General features: G+C 53.8%; 6 protein-coding genes across 6 annotated transcripts; 4 read left to right on the top strand and 2 right to left on the bottom strand.

Moving 5' to 3' along the window:
• Positions 1-652: 652 nt before the first annotated feature.
• CONPUDRAFT_148361 (uncharacterized protein) lies at positions 653-1,639 on the top strand (the record flags this gene model as incomplete). Its single annotated transcript, XM_007764957.1, has 4 exons — positions 653-1,039; positions 1,092-1,147; positions 1,200-1,482; positions 1,532-1,639. The coding sequence occupies 4 exons, from the start codon at positions 653-655 to the stop codon at positions 1,637-1,639; spliced, it is 834 nt and encodes a 277-aa protein (XP_007763147.1).
• A 121-nt stretch (positions 1,640-1,760) lies between these two features.
• On the bottom strand, positions 1,761-4,923 carry CONPUDRAFT_148360 (nucleoporin-interacting protein NIC96; the record flags this gene model as incomplete). The annotated part of the gene is made up of 10 exons (XM_007764956.1): positions 1,761-1,883; positions 1,934-2,128; positions 2,182-2,562; positions 2,623-2,885; positions 2,936-3,444; positions 3,507-3,670; positions 3,723-4,085; positions 4,151-4,306; positions 4,365-4,704; positions 4,760-4,923. 10 exons carry the CDS (start codon positions 4,921-4,923, stop codon positions 1,761-1,763), a joined length of 2,658 nt encoding a protein of 885 aa, XP_007763146.1.
• Positions 4,924-5,070: 147 nt separating this feature from the next.
• On the top strand, positions 5,071-7,989 carry CONPUDRAFT_140900 (P-loop containing nucleoside triphosphate hydrolase protein). Its single transcript, XM_007764955.1, has 12 exons — positions 5,071-5,427; positions 5,483-5,507; positions 5,553-6,003; positions 6,057-6,179; positions 6,226-6,356; positions 6,410-6,672; positions 6,721-6,802; positions 6,854-7,033; positions 7,104-7,387; positions 7,445-7,548; positions 7,601-7,697; positions 7,756-7,989. The coding sequence occupies exons 1-12, from the start codon at positions 5,132-5,134 to the stop codon at positions 7,862-7,864; spliced, it is 2,145 nt and encodes a 714-aa protein (XP_007763145.1). The 5' UTR covers positions 5,071-5,131; the 3' UTR covers positions 7,865-7,989.
• Positions 7,990-9,397: 1,408 nt separating this feature from the next.
• On the top strand, positions 9,398-12,672 carry CONPUDRAFT_140899 (glycoside hydrolase family 51 protein; the record flags this gene model as incomplete). The annotated part of the gene is made up of 21 exons (XM_007764954.1): positions 9,398-9,515; positions 9,567-9,583; positions 9,645-9,653; positions 9,769-9,796; positions 9,854-9,913; positions 9,947-10,108; positions 10,160-10,491; positions 10,543-10,663; positions 10,715-10,748; positions 10,801-10,874; positions 10,923-10,996; positions 11,054-11,093; positions 11,150-11,217; positions 11,274-11,352; positions 11,546-11,586; positions 11,637-11,745; positions 11,796-11,848; positions 12,029-12,051; positions 12,107-12,149; positions 12,206-12,319; positions 12,375-12,672. 21 exons carry the CDS (start codon positions 9,398-9,400, stop codon positions 12,597-12,599), a joined length of 1,824 nt encoding a protein of 607 aa, XP_007763144.1. The 3' UTR covers positions 12,600-12,672.
• A 1,235-nt stretch (positions 12,673-13,907) lies between these two features.
• On the bottom strand, positions 13,908-18,086 carry CONPUDRAFT_94577 (glycoside hydrolase family 55 protein). The gene is made up of 7 exons (XM_007764953.1): positions 16,572-18,086; positions 16,424-16,510; positions 16,244-16,359; positions 16,125-16,185; positions 15,797-16,074; positions 14,871-15,740; positions 13,908-14,815 (listed from the first exon to the last, which is right to left on the bottom strand). The coding sequence occupies exons 1-7, from the start codon at positions 16,841-16,843 to the stop codon at positions 14,133-14,135; spliced, it is 2,367 nt and encodes a 788-aa protein (XP_007763143.1). The 5' UTR covers positions 16,844-18,086; the 3' UTR covers positions 13,908-14,132.
• Positions 18,087-19,270: 1,184 nt separating this feature from the next.
• On the top strand, positions 19,271-19,716 carry CONPUDRAFT_148356 (uncharacterized protein; the record flags this gene model as incomplete). The annotated part of the gene is made up of 3 exons (XM_007764952.1): positions 19,271-19,413; positions 19,465-19,533; positions 19,587-19,716. The coding sequence occupies 3 exons, from the start codon at positions 19,271-19,273 to the stop codon at positions 19,714-19,716; spliced, it is 342 nt and encodes a 113-aa protein (XP_007763142.1).
• Between the last annotated feature and the right edge of the window lie 40 nt (positions 19,717-19,756).

The following is a 19,756-nucleotide window of genomic DNA, read 5'->3' as shown; positions in this document are numbered from 1 at the left end:
AACTTGATGAGGAGCCTATTTGCCAGCCATCTATCATCAGAATGCAAATTCCCCTTCACAACCTCTTCAATTTTGCTAACAAAAGCTGGTCTGACTTGTATAAACAGTCTGCTCATCAGAACTTTGAGGAAGAAATGTCTATGTACAAATTATTAGAGCTAGACTCGATTCCTAAGCAGGACAAGGCAGGAATCGGACGTTAACATCGAGATTTTGTTAGATGATACTACACAGCAGGTATTATTAGGTACTACATAGGTTTTGTACGATACAGACAGACATTCTACGCTATCTATGTGTTTCTAATCTACAAACCCCTGAGTTCCCCCGAGATCTCCGCGCGCGACCGGATCACCGGCCAAGCTCATAACCGAGATGCAACTCGACGTTCTGGTCACGGTTTTTAAATGACCGACATTCAGTCATCGTGTCGGTCACTGTCAGTCGCTGACCAACGCGTGACTTGGCATTCTCTGCCTCTCATACTATTGCACCCAGGTACCAATTGAATTTACCGTAGTTATTCTTATTTTGGACTTCGAATTGAAGTACTAGTGCGGGATCGTGACATAGACGCGTGCTGTCACGTTCCCGCAAACCCCAAAGCGCCCGCGCCGACGTCCGCAGACTCTGCACGCATCTCGCCACCACCATGCGCCAACTCGTCCCCTACGAGGACCTCACCACCCCGCCGCCGCCCGCGTCTGGATCGACGTCAAGCACCCCACTCACGTTCGCAGGTGAGAAACCGCCCTCTGCCCCTCCCGCAAAGAAGCGAAAGAAAACGAACTCCAAGCCCTGGCAGAGACCCCACCCTGAGCACTGGGACGACCCAGCCGCCGGCGCAGGCGACGCGTCCGTGCACATGGTGTACGACGACGAAGGTGAGCCCACTGGGGTGCACCCGGACTATGCTGCGGAGGAAGAGGAAGGCGAAATGGCGGAGGACGAAGAGGAGAGCAGGGAGCTCACCCACAACGAGATCTGGGATGACTCTGCGCTCATCGACGCGTGGAACTCTGCCGCTGCAGAATACGAGGTGCTCTCCGTCCAGCTTTTTCGCGAACGAAGGCTTACAGAATACAATCCAGGCGTTCAACGGCAAAGGCAAAAGCTGGAAGGACCAGCCCGTAAAGAAGTCGCCCCTGTGCGCATACATCCTTATCCCTCGCCGCTATCCACACTCACTACGTTGGCAGATGGTACAACGTGCCACCAGACCCTGAAAAGATCAAAGCACGCCAGGCAAAGGTGAACGCAGCCCCGATACCAACAGTCGAAGCCGAAACGGACTCTCAACCTATTGACTTCAACACCTTCGTACCCACCCATGATCCATCGCTTGGGTTCCCAGCACCCGCTCCACCAATGCAAAACGGGCAGGCGCAGGCTTCTTTCAATACGCCCATAAGCCGAGACGAGGCTTTCAACCGTGCACTGAACGCAATGTACTGGACCGGATATTGGACTGCGATCTACCACGTACGTCACATCCTCATCGTCTGAAGTTTTTTGCTGAGTTTGTGTGTAGTCTCACAGCCAGACGGGGGCGCCCATCCCGAATGGTACAGACGAAATGGACGAGGGAAAGGAAGAGGAAGAGGAAGAAATTACCGACTTCGTTTCTACTCAGCGCTGAATGGTACCGGCCGCGTTTCAAAAACTCGCATGCATACGTGTGGGAGCACATTATGGGTTCATGCGTACATCATATAAGGGTAGAAAGCATCAAATCATTAGACTAGTACATACACCACAATTCACAGTGCAATCTCCACATCAAGTCTTGCCAGATACGAATAGACATCCGGCGACAAGCGGTACTTGAGCAGACCAGCAAAGATCATAAGTGACCGCGACTTTTTCCTCAGCGAAGCAAGCGTCTGCAATCATTGTGAGAATGACTTAAAACGTAAGAAAAAGCAAACTTTACCATCTGGCGCGTTGACTCTGCACCAGCAGACGATTTGACGGAATGGTGTAGCGCAGCGAGCGCGTCCATCGTGAGGGGAAGGTAGACCTGGAGGTTGCGCTGAAGCGCATCGTGAAGGTCCCTGAACTCCTCCGCCCTCCGCGTGATCTTCGCGACGTCGCCATCGAGAGGGATCAAATCCGTAGATTCCATAATCTATCCAACCATTCAGCAATCTTCGGCATCAAAGCAATCGAACGAACACCAACCTCAAGCGTCACATCCGGCCTACCCGCATTCTTCGCCCCAATTGCCTCCTTCACCCTCAACAGCCGCACCGCCGCCTCCTTATCCCTCCCAGCGGCCCTGTTCGTGCGCTCATAGTGCTTCAAAATGTCCATCGCCGTGCGCTCGACCGCGCGCGCCTTCTCCGGGTCCCCGCCCGACGGCTGTGCGAGCGTGTTGCCGAGCGCCTGCGCCAGACACGCGATTACCGTCCCGTACTCACCCGCGAGGTTGTACAGCTTGATCGCCTCCGGGATCCGGTCGTTCTCCTCCGAGTCGCGCGCGGCCTGCACGAGGATGCGCTGGTTGTATTGCGCGGATGACTTGAGCTGGAGGAGGGCCGCGCCTTGCTCGATGACGCCGCTCTATGGTATGACATGATACGATCAGCAAGCGTCAAAGAATGGAAAAGCGACGAGACTCACGAAACGCGTGCCGTCTGCGCGGAAGCCACCGACGAGCTCCTCCCAGGCGGGGCCCGAGTGAGCAAGCACAATAATGCGGCGAACGAGCTCCCAGGCATTCTCGAGGCTCTCTTTACCGACGCCGTTCCCCTGGTCGGCCGTCAAGCAGACGCAATAGACATATTGCAGCGCCTCCTTGGCGTCCATCTTGACGAATTGGCGGACATATCGCCAGATAAGCGTTGACAGGCTCAGCGCGGGAGGCGAGACAGGCGAGATGGTCACTGTCATCGTGTAAACATGTTTTCAGCAACAAACGAGAGGAAAGCCTTACAAGGCGTCAAATCCGAAGTCTCAGCCCGCGGCGGCACGCGTAGCAGCCCGTGATATGCCAGAGCAATCGCCAGATGCACCGCCTCGATTTCCGTCTCAGGGTGCTCCCACAGCGCCGCGACCGCGCGTTCGAACTGCCCGCAAATAAGGAGCACCGTCGCCCACACGCCCCTCCTCTGTTGCTGCTGCTGCTGCTGCCCCTGTTGGCCCGACTGGCTTGCGTTCAAGCTCGTGTTCGCACCGACAGGACCATCAAAGTGCCGCTCGCCGTAGCTGAGGAACACCTCCGACAGCCCGCGCAGCCCTCCGTCTTCCTCCTCGTCGACCATCGCGAGCTGGAACCAGAGCCAGTCCTCGATCGTGGTCGTGATGTGCGGCACGCTGCGGCGCGAGGACTCGAGCTTGCCCATGAGCTTGTACAGCGCAAGCTTGAAGGGGTCCGTCGAGTTGGAGTGCAGCATATGCGCGTTGTACATGGACTGGAGGTGGTCCCGGTGGGGTTTTGGTAGGCTGGATGGATAGACTTTTCAGCGTCCTCCCCTAGCATTATGTGGTACCTTGTATGCGCTTACCGTCTTTCCGGGGACTCGAGCCAAGACCTGAGGTGGCCCACGAAGCCTGACTCGCGGTTCTCGATAGCGGCTTGAAGCTTGACAGCCTCTTCGAGCGCCTCCTCTGCGTGGCCAGTGCGCAACAAGTAGTACAGTTTAGCCCAGATAGGCTGTCCTGAGACGAGCTAATGAGAGCGTCAGCAACTGCACCCCATTCAACCCATAAAAACCACATACCTCAATGCGCTCCTCCCACTCCCCATTCTTGTAATACCTCAACAGCAAAAACGCCCTAATCTTATTCGCCACGCTCGGGTCCCCACCCAGCCTCGCCTCGACCGCGCGGGCCTGCACCGTCTGATCGAGCACATCCCAGTACTGCTCCTCGAGGGCCTCCCGTGCGCCCCTCGCAATCTGCGTGCGTAGGCCTGCGGCCTCGCGCGAGTCCTGGTCACCAAGGTAGACGCGCGCGAACTTGCGCTCGAACACGGCGGCGTTGAGCATGTGGGCGCCGGCATGCTCGACGGGCGGCAAGGCCGGTGGCTCGCCGGTGATTTTGGAGAGGATGTGGAACATTTGCATGATTTGTCTTGAGCTGGTCTGTAAAAGAGGGGAGACGGTTTAGTACACGCATAGTATTCCCTGAGATGGGCGAAGCGTCTTACGTCTGCAGAGAGCGAGGCGGCTGCCTGCATGAGCAAGTGCAGAATGGGGCACGGTGCGTCGCGCAACCTCGCAGCGTTCAAGTCCGAGACAGAGCGGTCGTAGGCCATCATTTTGCTCTGCATCTGCAAAGTGAGACTGGGGCCAGTGGTGCTTGCCTGTATGACCGCATAAGCTTAAGTTACAAGTTATAGTTCCGCTAGACATTGTACGCACCGAAAGGCTCGCTTTGCCATGGAACGACTTCTTCATCTCGGTGAGCGCCTTACTGTCTCCCGTACCGCGCCCACCGAGCTCCTCAAAGACGCGCCGCTTCTTCGACTCCCAGTCTTTTCTGCTCCGCTCCTCGAGCAGCCTGTAGAAACTCTCCTGTGTCTCTTTTCTCCCCTCCTCGATGGTCGAGATAATATTTTGCTCGTGTGCATGGCGGAGGTAGCCGGCGACGTCGGTGTCTTGGAGGTTCTGGAGCGGGGAGAAAGTGGTAGCGGTATTGAGGTGGGCGATGTTATTGGCCAAAGCCGAGGCATCAACGTGGGCCTGAGCCAGGAGGTAATTTCTGAGAGTTGTAGGGTTAGTCCAGTGTTACCAGGAGCAAGCTGGTCTGGACATACGCGCGGTCTCTGTCATTTGAAGGGGCTGGCTGGCGCGAAACGAGGCGGCGCGACTGGGCCTCGATCTGGTCGAGGGTGAGGTTGACCGAGGGTAGGTCCGGCCTCGAGAGGTGCGTGTTGAGGGCCCTCGATGAGTTGAGAAGGGAAGACAAATCAGCGGCCATCGTTGCAGACGACGTCGAGGGCAAAGCACGCGTTGGTCGTGACTGCCTTTTCGGAATCCGGAAGTGGAAGAATCGGTCACGGGGGTGCTGACGCGCAGTTCGGACGCGTCCACGAAAAGTCACTGCCTTAGTCTTGACTCCTCCCGCAGCACATCTACTTACGACCTTTCACGTCCCCTCATCTGCTCACGATCGAATTCACGACTCCATGCGCGGACAACGGTCCCACAACCTCAACAGAAAGGGCGAATTCAACCCAGAAGATGCCGAACGCGTCAAGCACACCCGCATCGGCGTATGGGACCTCTACGAGGAGAGGCACCCAGAGCTCAAATATGTCCCGGGCTCGTCGCGGATAGAAACATACATGCAAATGCTCGACAGCATGCCCTTTATCTGGAGAATGATCAAGGACATACTCAGCATACGGCAATGCACCGTCATGCTGATCCTCTATCTAATCGTAGAAGTTATAGCTTCTCTTATACCGGCAGTATCCCTATGGTGCGAGCACACTCAATGATTCCAAGTGTTACTTACATGCTCAATTTCTTGATAGGTACTCTGGTCAATTGCTAAACCTAGTGAGTTGACTCAGCTTCCACTGAAACTCTGCTCATTCACTTCAGGTCGAAACTGCAGTAGAACAACGCACAGTCGACATAGATACCCTCATACACGTTGCAGGCGGACGCGTAGCCTGCACCATCGCATCCCGGCTCCTCTCCTACGGACGCAGCCGCCTCGGTCTCCCCCTGAACTCCCGCATCCGCCAACACTACTCCACCCACATCTTCCACTCGATGGCGCGCCTGGACGTCCCCACGTTCAGCGACTCCGCCGTGCAGCGCCAGCTCGAGTCTGCATGGTCCACCTCCTATCGCTCGAGCGTTGCATGGGAGACTATCCAGATGACCTCCGCGGTCATGACTACGAGCCTCCGTCTGATCTCGCAGATGTCTGTACTTGTTGCCGTGCTCCGGGACCAGCGTGACGGCCCGCTACTGGCCATTATGAGCTTTTCACAGTCACTCTTTAGCTGGTACACTATGCGTAAAGGCGGGTGGAAGTCCGGAGCAGGTGAGCTTCCTGTAGGACTGCAGCTTCTGCCATGAAACTAACCTGCAGCGCAGTCTGGGCAGCGACAACCAAGAACGACGACTACGTTCGGATGCAGGGCATGAAACATCTTGTCGATGATCCACACCACCGAAACGAGCTTGTCGCAGGCAATTTAGGAGAGTATCTTACCTCAGGTACGTATCTCGTGCGTTTGTGACTTTAACTAAAGCCTGCGAACAGAGTACGGGAAACTATCTGCAAAGCTCGGTTTTGAAGCTGGTGATTTCCACGAAGTTCGACGCGAGCATGCTGTCAGAGACAGACTGACCCTCATGTCTGTCTTGCGAGAGCCCATGAAAGAACTTCCACAGGTACGTACTTCGATGTATTCACATAGAAGAAAGCGTACTGAGTCGCACTGCAGATAGTGTTCACTCTCCGCGCCGTGCAATATCCTGCGTCGATACCAATCTCTTTGGCTTCGCTGACTCTCATCAACCAAACCGCCCAGTCCTTCAGTTCCAGTTTGTTCCATCTTTTTGGCGAAACTTTCTCTCTGGCGGAGCAGTTCGCTAGTGTCCGCAAGTTGTATGAAATCGAGAAGCTGCAGAATAAGATTCTTGATGGCACCGAGCCATTCCCGGAGAACCAGCAGTCCTTGAAGTCTGGTATTTCCGTGGAGTTCAAGTGAATAATAACGTACTCCCTGGCTTGCAGGCGCTGACTTTCCTTTAGAAATGTCTCCTTCCAATATCCTGGGACTGATGGATATGCCCTCCGGAACGTCTCGTTTAAGATTGAAGCAGGACAGCTTTGTGTAAGTACGTTCCACAAAAATAATGTGTAAACAGAGCTCATCTGCATGAAGGTCATCGTCGGCGTCAACGGCTCCGGCAAGAGCACTATCCTCAAACTCATCTCCCGCATACACGACCCCACAGAGGGCGAGATCCTGATTGACGGGCGGGATATCAAGACCCTCAAGCTCGCCGACCTCCGCCAGGCTATGGCCATCCTCTTCCAGGACTACACCCACTTCCCCCTCACCGTCAGCCCTTCTCCCTTTCTTCCCTCCGCATCACCTTTGCAACAGCGCTAACGCACACCCTTAACCCCAGATCCGCGAAAACATCGCCCTCGGCAACCCCTCCCTCGCACACGACTCCGACAAAATCGAAGAAGCCGCACGGCTCGGCGGTGCCTCGGGGTTCATCGAGAAGCTGCCCGACGGGTACGACACGTACCTCGACCGGCCCGTGCGCGACTACTACGCAAGCCTGCCCGAGGGCACCAAGACGCTTTTCGGGCGCGCGGTCGACTTCAGCCGCGTCCGTGGGGCTGGCGGGATGCGCGCACAGGAGACGACAACGCTCAGCGGGGGGCAGATGCAAAGATTAGCTGTGTAAGTTTTTGCTCATGTCTGCGTTTCTTGAGGCTCCTTGTTGATCAGAGTTTGAAGATCGAGGACGTTCATGAGGTCGCTTACGGCGGAGGGAGAACCCGCGGTGGGACTGCTGCTCTTCGACGAGCCCAGTGCCTCGTTGGACCCCACAGCAGAGCACGGCGAGTGTACTTTATTTCAACGACCTATTCAATATACTCAACTATCCCGTAGACTTGTTCGAGCGCCTCAGAGCGCTCCGCGGAAATAAAACCATGGTCTTCTCCTCGCATCGCTTCGGCAATCTCACCCGGCATGCTGATCTAATTTTGTGAGTCGATTCTTTGCAACCCTCGCTGTACTTGTTCCTCACTAATGTCGTTTTTCAGGTACATGGACGACGCGGAGGTGCAAGAGGAAGGAACGCACGATAGCTTGGTCGCAAAAGGCGGCGAGTACGCGCGGATATGGAAGTTGCAGGCGCAGGCATTTGTGTGATAGTTGGACAATTTAGTAGACAGTTGGATTTACGTAGATCTTGGACTCCGAGCGCGCGCTGTGTTTGCCTGTATTCCATCTTGAATTTGGGGAGGTATTATAGCAATGGTGGAAGCCAATTCTCCCTTGGGACGAAGCTCAATACTCGATGCAACAAGGCAGTCAGCTCAACTTTCTCTGTCCATATGTCGTGGCGCGTCTGTGGAGAAATGTCGGTGTCGCGACTCGGGATTCCGCGGCAGTGCATCGCCACCTTCACACAACCTTCACAGGCTTCACTTGCTACAAGTAAGTCCTTGCTGGTACTACTTACAACTAACAAGCACTTTCTAGCTCTATGCAGTGTCTCAAGTGTGGTACGTGTTAGGCATCTTAACGTCAATTAGTACGAGTGCTTATTGCTAGCCCATTTCGCTGAGTCTCAGGGAATATGTCAAGAGTAGTAGCTGGCACACTACAACTCTGACTAAGAGGTCTCTTGGCTATGAGATCGCAAGTGAGACGTCCAGGATCTAGCTCCCTGGCAGCAGAAGTGACCGGGCAACGTGCCACATTGCCGAATGTCTTCTGGGCTAACTGCGCCCAGATCTGGTTGTGGTCCCAGCTCAGCGTTCACTTTTCGATTTCGCTAACATTACGCGCGCGAATTCAAGGCGATTCTGGATGTATCGACGTTACTCAGTGATCCTGCTATTCAGCAACAATATGAAGTTACCTCGATCAATAAAACCTGCGAAGTAAACTGGCGAATGTGCCTTCTCGACTTCACAACTTGATCAATAATGCTCATTGATATAGCTCCTTCGAATTCGCCGTTGCGCTCAAAGAAATATACGGGCAACATTCGTGCTCATCAAGCTTGTGCAGCTTATCTTCCCTTTATAACAGCATCAAAAAGGCTCTCATTCAGGCGTTCAAGTTGGTGCATAGCATGAACGGCTTCCGGTAAGTTATTACACCGGGTGTCCATATAATGTAAGTCCCGTGTGTTGGTAAGACTCCACCGCTGCCTCTTTTCACTCGTGGACCAGCCTTTGTGAGTGTTATCTTCTTTTGCCACAGATGAACCAATCCACCTACAACCCGACTACAACCCGACCATTCCCTTGCACAATGGTCAGTTTTTCCGAGTCGACAGCTGTTCTTGACCCAACGCCGTCTGCGACTCAATCGCGGTCACATCGCATACATCCTCACAAGCATACTCTCCTAGCAAACCACGACACGTGCTCAGCCATAGCTTCTCCCGCTCCGCACTTCAGGGAGGGAGGCTTGGCTCTACGTGGCCATGCTTACGCACGCCTTCAATACCATAAACCATGAGATAATGCACATCATGTGTGCGCAGACCCCGCGCGGCTATGGGCGTTGTAGTAACCGTCGTCGCTGCAGCATAAACGTACACCAAACGATCCTGGGGAAGCATTTCGGGACTCGCTCGGGGAGGATTCTCAGATCGCAGATGGCGTTGTGTCGTATAAAAGGCTTACATCGACCGTCTGGATTGGTTTTTTTTCATACACTATTCGCAGCATGTTCCGAGGACTTGTTGGCCGTGCTGCTGCCCTTCTGGGTGTCGCCGCTGTGGCTTCGGCCGCGACAACCATTGTGGTCAAGGGGACATCGAGTCATCCTATTCCTCCTCTGCTTTGTACGTCCAGTTAGTTCCTATTTCATTTTCATCTTGCTGATGTGTTTCTAGATGGACAGATGTTTGAGGTTCGCGAGGCATCCTTTGATCCTTCAGTTAGCCGCTGACCACCTTTTCGCGCTTCACCAGGATATCAACGTAAGTCGTCTCCTACTGTGCTTTAACGCGAAAACGTCGGGCTCATGAAACTGTTTAGCATGTAAGCTTCAACAGTCGAGATACTAACGTATATAACCTTACCACCAACAAATAGAGCGGTGATGGTGGTTTGTACGCCGAGTGTACGTACCTGCTCAAGTCATGAGCCGTACCATCATGGCTGAGCTGTTCGTCTTTAGTGCTTCAGAACCGTGCTTTCCAAGCAGTCAAGCCTGGTAAGACACTTGTGCTTGTTGACCGTGTGTCGGCACTCAAATCAACCATGTTTGCAGGCGACTGGAATGCGTTGCAGGCATGGGCTCCCGTTAATGGAGGAAATATCTCTGTCGTTGCCGACTCTGTCCCAGTGTCCGCTGCGCTGCCGAACGCTCTCCAACTGAACATCCCAGGGGGCGCGTCCGGTACAATTGGTTTTGCGAACCAAGGCTACTGGGGTGGGTTCTAATACAAGAACTACCAAGTAGTTCCTTGTTGATATGGCTCAGGTATCAATGTGAACTCCTCGTGGACGTACAACGCCTCCTTCTACTACCGGTTCCCTACGGCGTCTGGATTCAACGGTAGCGCTACTATCGCCCTTCAAGGCACGGACGGCCAGGTCCACGCATCCACGCAGATTCCAATCAGCGGCTCCCAGACGAAGTGGGCGCAGGTTACCGCACAACTTACGCCCAGCTCGACGCCCTCGAACATCAACAACACCTTCACTGTCACGTTTGACTCTGCTGCAGGCAGCACGATCAACTTTGCTATGTTCTCGCTCTTCCCACCCACGTTCAAGGATAAGCCGAATGGTATGAGGGCTGATCTCTCGGAGGTACTTTTTGCATCGCTCCCGCTTCGGATAACACTTATGCGAGTTTATTAGCTGTTGCTCTCCATGAAGCCCTCATTCTTCCGCCTTCCCGGAGGCAACAATCTGGAAGGTCAAAGTGCTGCCACTAGGTGGATCTGGAACAACACCGTCGGGGATCTTGTTGACAGACCAGGTATGCTATCCAAAAGTGTCTCCCTTAACTGAGAGACTAATGAATCTTCAGGACGTATGGGTAACTGGGGCTACACTAACACCGAGTAAGCACGCATTCCGAAGAGAAAATATCTACGGCAGCTAATGTTATTTCAGCGGTCTGGGCCTCTTGGAATACCTGACTTGGTGCGAGGATATGGATATGCAAGCGATTATGGCTGTCTGGGCTGGTGAGCCTAAATGCTTCGCTGTTCTCTGCCGTTCTCACAATCTTGCAGGTTACTCACTTGGCGACAACTCATCCGTTCCCGAGGCCCAGCTTCAGCCATACATTCAGCAGGCCATTGACCAGGTGAGAATGTGTCCCGCATTCACTGCCATCCCACATGCTCAAGTGACTATATAATAGATCAACTTCGCAATCGGTGACCCGTCCAAGAGCTCAGCAGGTCAGTAAATTACTGTCATGCCTATGAACGTTGTCTTTGAACATATATGCTTGTAGCTGGCCTTCGTGCTTCTCTTGGGCATCCGGACCCGTTCCTCTTAACATATGTGGAAGTTGGAAACGAGGTCGGTCGGCTGCTGCGCAAGAACAACCACAAATGTTAACTCACTTGAGCTGCTAGGATATGAATGCCCCGGATTCGTACCACTACCGTTGGCATGACTTCGTGACAGCCCTCAGCTCTGCATTCCCGCAACTCAGTAAGTATCCCGACAGCGTCAATTTGACTCAACGATCTCATTATTTGCGTACCTAAAAATTCATTGCGACAACCGCTCCATCAAACCCTAGCCTTGATCCCGCACCGCAGCAGATTGACAACCACATGTATTCTACTCCTGGTTTGTATCCCTCCGCCTCGTTTCTACTGGCCTACTTTCTGACATATCTCAGACTGGTTTGCTCAGAACTCGTTCTCCTATGACAACACTCCGGTACTCTTAATGATCTTTCTATATATGTTGACAGAGCTAACGGTAACTAGCGTAATGGCGTAACTTACTTCCAAGGAGAGTATGCCGTGACCGCCACCAACGCAAGTGCCGTGTTCGGTTCTACCGACGATGGACGCCTGACATGGCCAATTGTTCAAGGTGCGTGAATTGAGTCTTTCGTCCCATCTTGTCTCATGTGTTTTCTGCAGGCAGCATTGGTGAGGCTGTGTTCCTGACCGGGTTTGAGCGAAATGCGGATATTGTCTTTGCTGCGTCATATGCGCCTTTGTTGATGGCAAGATGACTTTGTGGTTCCCTGGACAGCAGCGTCTCTGATACAACAGTCCTCCAGAACGTTAACCCGGGTGCATATCAATGGGCGAGTACATGAAAACAGTATCATACGTCACAAACTTTTTGATTGACCCAATCCTCATCCCAGACGCCTAACTTGGTCGGATTCGAGTACGTAGTAATCTGACGCAACCTGAAGGTTCCCGTGGTTTAAGTACATCCACAGTGCTGGTGCTGTCTATCCGTCAACAAGCTTCTACGTCCAGCAGGTGTGCCTAAATCAATCCATCTCGCAGCGTGCCAACCACTGATTACATAACCTTAGCTCTTTAGTCGTAACAAAGGCACCGACTACTTACCTAGTACGCTGCCCACCGCAAATGGCACCCTCTTCTGGAGCGTGACAAGCGACAAATATGCCAAGGCGATCAACATAAAGGCGTGTCCCATCCTTTCATTATACTGAAACGCCTTTACATTGTCATCATTACCAGGTCGTCAACTATGCAGGCGGCACCGAGGACATAAACTTCCAGCTTTCGACGGCCGTTGGGACATCTGGGCAGGTCACAGTACTAACTGGTGACCCAAAGGCGAGCAACACACCGGCGAACCCGACCACCGTTGTGCCTACGTCGAAGGGTATCACCGTCGGACAGACCTTTTCATATACCGCGCCGGCATGGAGCCTTAGCGTAATCAACATTCCTATGTCCTGAGCATGGTGCTCGGCTTGCTCTGGAAAATGATGCGGAGCATCTATGGAGGTAAATGTATTGTATTGTATACTGTCACATTTGTCTTGTATTTATTACTTATCTTTCGGTGTCGAACACTCTAAAACTATGGCGCCAGCGCTGGTTTGATCAGATGAAAAATATAAGAATTATCGATATGAGGACGTTGGGATCGATGAGCGCACAGTGTGTTGAACGGAGGACAAAAGACCTACCCAAATAGTAAGTAACCGGGCGGGGTTGAACTGGCGACAGCTCGTAGCTTCAGCAAAGTTGTCTGTTAATGCTGGTGTCGCAGCTCCGTTCTTCGCGCCTTGTCCGTTCATCTTCTCCCCTCACTCTGGCACAGTCCACACGTAGACATAGTGGATAAATAGGATGGCGGACAGGGTTTATACTCCCAAGCCTCGCTTATTTTCGACCTCTTTATTAATTTGCTTCTTCTTACCATGAGGCAAAGCTGTCGTCCGAGCCGTCGTGTCCGAGTCAAAGTTGGTAACAACGAACATCATAGATACTATCGATGCCCCCCCTGTGAAACAATGTACCCCCTGTGAAACATCGCAGATATTCGAGCATATCTCGTCCATCCCCCAATCAATGCTCACGATTATTTTTCTGTACACTGTTCACACCCTAGTCTATAGCATAGTCGAAGCTCAGCAGTAGAAGATTAGAACTGGGTGTTGTACAGCTCGACAAACCGTTCTAAGTTGCATTGCTCAAAACTCATTCTCTCCAGCACCTGATCAAATATGCCTCGTTTACTTTGGGTTTTTGGTGTCTGTTAGAAACATATGCCTATTAATCACAGTACGAATTGTGCACATTGATGTTTAGTTGCCCGCGTTCCAGCAGCGTTGAGATTTTGAGCTTGAAAGACAGGGGCTCAATCGTGACAAAAGTGTGATGGAGTAGCACAGCGGCACGCGTCGGCATGAAGTCATTCAACTATCAAAACGTCGTGACCAATGTGACATAGCCGTTATGGTCACAGGTTTCCACAGTGAGGGTAGAGTCACAGGATCGGCATCCCGCTGGCATCTCTTCCAGGCTTCGAGAAAGTATGCAGAAAAAGTGAAAGCTACGGAAGACGCTGAATTACATGAATACTAAGCTTTCAGAGGTAATTGGCTAGATGCAAGGTAAAGGGAAAAAAACACAAAACGGAGGTGTTTCACAGGGGGTACATTGTTTCACAGGGGGGGCATCGATAGTACAAGCGTCGAAGTTTCACACAAAATTCACATTCATCGAACCAGGTTTTAACAGCAGATGATTTCAATCGTAGGGTATCATCAATCTCGATTAGTGTACGTAGTCTACACATATAACCAGATATGAAAAACAGGTATACATATGCATCAGTTTTCCTTTCGATCGCAAAGTACTGCAGACAACTAACCCCGCGTCGCCCGCTCTACTTAGTAGTGGAATAAATAATCACTCATTATAAATAACTACCTAATAAAACAGGACCGCGAAGCGAGCCTCTCGAACACCGCAAGTAACGGCTTACGAGGAGGCGGGGCCCCAGTAGGTCATGGTCTCCTGGTAGCCCGCGACGTTGGGCTTAGCGTCAACAACGGCGTTACCGTCCACGTTGAGCTGGGTGGTAATACCGAGCGTCGAGAGACCGTAGACGTTCACGGACGACTTGGAGTCGATGTTGAACACGCCAGCCTGGCAGTTCATAGTCGGCACACAGCTCTGGTCCCAGTCGGAGAAGAAGCTGTACAGGCCCGCGCCGAAGATCGTCGTGCCGCTCGTGCCCACGATGTTGATGCCCCACGCCGAGTCGGCGGTACCGGAGTACGTCGGGTCATTGAGCGTGCTGTTGCTCGTGAACGGGCCGGGCGCGGAGGGCGAAGGCTGGTAGTACGGCGTCTCGGTCTGCGCGAAGCCGATCCAGTGGTTCTTGGCGTTCACGATGTTGTACTGGTAGAGTGCGGCGTGCTCAGACGCGGTGCCGATCATCCAGACGGGGCCCTGGGACTCGGAGAGGATACCGCGGCCGGAGAAGACGGTGATGTTCGTCGATTCGTTCGTGTCGAGGTCGTGGTCGGCCGTCCAGACCCAGGTACCCTCGAGGTAGGCGGACGAGCCGGAAGTGAGGTGAAGGCCGAGGTAAGAGGCCTGGCAGGCGTCGTTGCGCGAGGTCTGGGGGCACTCCTTACTCGTCATGGCCGTACCGGTAGCTGAAGACACGGTTAGCACACAGCAATTCTGGAAGTCTGAAATAGATGCACGTACCACCACCGAAGCGGAAGTGGGTGTCCCACATGCCCGCAGCACCCTGCTGGCCAGTGGGGTCGTGGACGTTCCACTCCACCATGATGACACCGGGCGAGGGACCAACGGTCGAGAACAGCATGTCCGTGAATTCCATAACACCGGTGTCGCCTGAGTTGCCGACCTGGACCGCAACCGTGGGGTTGGTCATGTCCGAGAACGCAGTGCCACCAGCGAGAATCGTGGACCACGCCTCGCCGACGATCTGCGTGCCAGCGGGGATGTTGAGCGTGCTGGTGATGTAGTACGCGCCCGCATCGAAGAAGATAATCTTGCAGCCGGCGTACGTGTCGAAGACGGCCTGCAGCGCCTTCGTGTCGTCCGTCGTGCCGTCACCCTTGGCGCCGTTGTCCTTGACGCTGATAATCTGGTCGACGGAGTAAGACTCGTATTGCGGGTGCGTCTTGCCGAAGATGCGGCCCGAGCCATCGAGCAGGCTGCTGTCCTTCGCCGGGGCGGCGACCTTGTCCTGGACGAACGTGCCGGTGGCGCCAGTGCCGCTGAACGTGAAGCCCTGCGCCCAGATGTCGATCGTGGTGCTGCCGCCAGCGAGGACGGCGTCGGTGGAGCCGATGACGCCAACGGCGGTGGTGACGTTGGTGAGCTGGATGTTGCTCAGGACAAGCGAACCGCCGGTAAGGCCGCCGTTAGCGGGCGAGGAGTCGAGGATGAACGTGGGTGTGTTCGTGACGACAGCGTCGATGATGAGCTCAGAGCCGACAGTCTGGTTGTCCTTGGACATGCCACCGGTGGTAAGGTTGAAGCCGACACCGCAGTTGTTGATCGTGACACCCTGGTAGGTGAAGCCCCAGTCCCAGATACCGCTGATAGCTGTGCGGGGTTAGCTCATGTTGGCGTTAACAACAACAAAGGAAACAGAAACATACCTTGCTTAGCGTTGTTGATCGTCAAGTTGCGAACCGTGAATTGCTGGTTACCGATAGTGACAGCGATGTTACCACCGTTGAACACGAGGTCTCCCATGAAGCCACCGCTGCCGTTTTCCATGTACATACCGACGTGCTCAGTCGCAGGGTCGTCGCTCATGTTGAAGATAACGTTGAACAATGACGTAGACTGCGAGACCTGCCAGTGGATGCCGTTGACCGCCGAAGAAGGGGGGATGGCAGTGAGATCGATGACGAAGTTGCGGATCGAGCGGTAGCTAGGCACGAGGTTAGCCAGATACATCAACGAGAGGAAAGCGCGACGCACAAGTTGTCCTGGTTGACATACCACTCGGCGCCGCTGCCACCGGGGATGTAGGGGTCCGCATCTGTGAAAATTCAGATTAACCAGGAGGGTCAAGACGATTGGATATATGATCGACGTACCGATGAGAGCGAAGCCCGTGAAACCAGCGCTCGCCTTGAGCGTAGGCGGGGTGCGGGCATCACCGATCATCTGGGTGTAGTACGCCTGGTCGAGAGCAGACGAGATAACGTAGGTGCTGCAGACAACAAACGTCAGCAAGCGTGCATAGGGGTGAAAATCACAACCGAAGGTCGACATACCCAGCAGGGAAGTAAAGGATGGCGGGCGTAAGCGTTGACGACGCGCAGGACGCGCTTCCACACCTGTTCCCGTCGGTCATGGCCGTGCTGTAATATCCAGTCAGCCCTCTGCATTACCGCCGTTGAGACCGGTACGAGATGAACTCACTTGATAGCAGCCGTGTCGTCCGTGGTGCCATCGCCCTTCGCGCCGTAGTCCTTCACATTGCGGAACACGGTGTAAGTGCTTGGGTCGGGGTTGAACGGAGCCGTGCCCTGGTGCTTGATGCTCTCAAGCCAGAACGGGTCGCTCGCCCCGGCAGTCCCGCTGCCGAGGGCTGCTGTGCAGTTGGATCCGAGCGCGCTGACGGAGGATGCGGCGGCGAGGAGCGTGCCCAACGCCGAGAGGAGGAGGCGCGGGCCTCTGTTGCTAGAAAGCATCGTGTGTTGATAGATAAAACCGCTGCGTCCAGGCGGTCAGAAGAAGGTGTCTACGGAACAAGAAAGAAAAGGGGTCCGGAGAAAAGGGGAGGGGACGTAGACTGAACTGCTACGGCTTGGGGAGGGCCATTCTGACGCAGACCAGGGGAGGCTTATATACGCGCTTGAGATGCCCAGAAGACGCGAAGGTGAGACAGCAGGGTGCCAGCGCACCTTACGACTCGGACTGGCGGTGGACCAGGTGAGTGAGGAGCGCCGAACGCGTGGTCGGCTCGCGGCTTCTCCGATGTACGCAGTCCGGCGTCCCGCCTGGGGAAGGCCAGCGTTACAAGGCGTTACAGACATAATTTCGAAGGCTGGTTGGTTGGATAACGTTGCAAAATGCGGTAGCACATGTCATCTGCGGCGATCACTGATTGAGCTCACTTCGCTTTGCAACGGCTTGGAAGACCGTCAAGCCGAATGAATGTACGGATGAAATGTCAAATCTGCTGTCACTAGTCAACGGATCGTTAAGGAGAGCGCCTACAGCTGTGCACCAGCACGACAGGTATGACCTCAGCGTGATCGACGCGCGCAATGCCTTGGTGCCTGACGATATCGTCGAGTTCCTTACGCAATGTAAGCAGAGTCTTGCAGAGGGCGTCTCGACGATAACCGCCTATAGTACACTTACCAACGCTGGCGTTCGACTCTGCCATTTCTTTTTTTTTCTCCGCTCCCGTATGCGTGCATATACCCAACCTACCCCACATCGTACCCCAAATCCGTTGGGGTCACCCACGAACGCAAGACTTGCATTTGCCACCGCACATCTTTCCTCCCGAGTTACGCTTACGCGAAGCCGCGACCGCCGACTAGTTCTCGTGTGTTTGGTGCATTCTCGCCTCATCTCGTCATACACTAGCAACGATGATCAGAAAATAGCCTGCAGATTTACATACCCCGGAGATAGGTATGCCAGCACAGAAGAGGTTGTTCATCCGTTCGAGCGAAGGAGCAATTCTCAGGACCCAGAGATCGGCCGGAGTATAAATATCAGGAAGATGGATTGCGTTACCGTTCGTGCGAGATGGCCAGCGCCAGCAACGTCAGGCAGGAAGAGATGTAGACTACTGACAACGGCGTTTGCTGCGGAAGAAGTTTGTATGACGAGATCTCTGCTGCCATAGCATCCGTAGTGGAAACTTGCGCACGAAGGGACACAAGGAGCAGAAGTCAGCGACCGGTCAACAAGAGCCAGAGGATGGACGTGCCGCCGGTTCCTGAGAAATCGTTGGAGCGGAGCGCGCGTTACACTCTTCGCGCCCACGTGGCTCGGCAACCCAGTCGACGTGGCAAATTATCGGAAAAACAGCTTGATATGTTTTCGTTCAAAGGCTGACATACTATAGCAAGATCACAAATTGACTATGTCTATATCCCATATGCCGCTTCTGGAGCGTCCGATGCCGGCCAGTCTTATTCGTTCACGTCGACAGTCACAGCGACGGAAAGTTTGCTCAAGATTTGCTGGTCGTGCAGCGGCGATCGGCTCATCGCGCACCGCAGTCCGTACCGCTGTTCGGCAGACGTGCGTACTCGCGATATCCATATGTCTGTGCTAGTCTCAGAAAATCTTGACATTGAACTCGCAATGGTCTACAAGTAAGCCCAAGATCACATCAATATGGCTCAAAGGTGTTATGCAATGTCAGTCAGTGTAGGTCAGAGTGTCCCAGCAGCCCCTGTCTATCGTCACGGCGAGATCAACACCGGAGTCAATACTGTCTACCACTGTAACTTTCTCTGAACGACGATGCTATCAACATGTCTTTTTACCTTCGTTTGCTCTCCTGCTATCTTCGACCTATGAAATATTTGATACAAGCGTCTAGCAAGTTCACCACCAGACGATCATTTGGCAGAGCAATCGGAAGACGCCCATTCCACGCGACAGTACACAGATGGTGCATCCTCGTAGATCCCTGCAGGAGCACAACAGGCATACACCTTGCCGCCCGTCCCTTTTTCTCCTCCGCCCATTCTCCTCCCCTTGAAACCTCCCTTAGGCGCCGTAGGTGATTCATGACTTTGCAGCTACGCGTTCGACGGGCTCTGCAGAGATGGATTGGAGTGTACTTAGGAAAGGCACGTATCTCGTTGGGAGGTCTACTGGCGCTTCTCCAGCGTGTATTGGGGGCGTGTCGTGCCCTCTCATGCTCCGGAAGAAACACGCACGCGCCCAACCAGCCCGGGGCGAGGGCCTTCTTCGCGGCATCATCTGAGGCCCGTTTCCCCACTTCTCCAACCGCTGGCGCTCAAGACACCCAAGTTGGGGTCCACGAACATGGTTCACCTCCCAGTTCAATGCACGTATGCAATGACATGCCGAATGAGGATGCTTGTGATATACACTGGTCCTCGCACTCCGCCCTTGGCCTAGCAATGAAGTCGCCCTATCCGACCGACTGGAACAGTACCCCGACGCACTCTACACAGCAGCCAGATGACTTTGTTGTCAAAATCAAGTCGCTAAAGCCCACCTACGCGAGCAAGATCAGCCGGTATAATCGTCGACTTCCTAATAGGTGAGTATTCTTCTCATTGAATGGGGGTGGTACATTTGACAGGCTTTGTAGAGGCGACGAGAAGGCGAAGTTGGGTTCATACCTTCCTCTTGTCGAGCGTCTGACTATGGATTATGACGAGTAGGGTAAAGCATTCCTCGTGTTGGGCCATAGTCTCATGTTGGGGCCCATAGCGATGAAGCCGACTACCTACCTGCTAGTCGCGCAGGTTGGAAGCGAGTAGTGCACCCCGAAGGAGCTCTGTACTGGTTCCGTCAGCAGCAGGCATGCATTACTTTGCTCATGTGCAAGCGTCGTGTCTAACTTTCTCGCATAGAGGATCTTCACTGACGCTCCCTTAAGC

This window comes from Coniophora puteana (assembly GCF_000271625.1).
Source record: "Coniophora puteana RWD-64-598 SS2 unplaced genomic scaffold CONPUscaffold_1, whole genome shotgun sequence".
NCBI lineage: Eukaryota > Fungi > Basidiomycota > Agaricomycetes > Boletales > Coniophoraceae > Coniophora > Coniophora puteana.
Note: the sequence above shows the minus strand (reverse complement) of the source record. Positions and strands in the feature narration are given on the sequence as shown.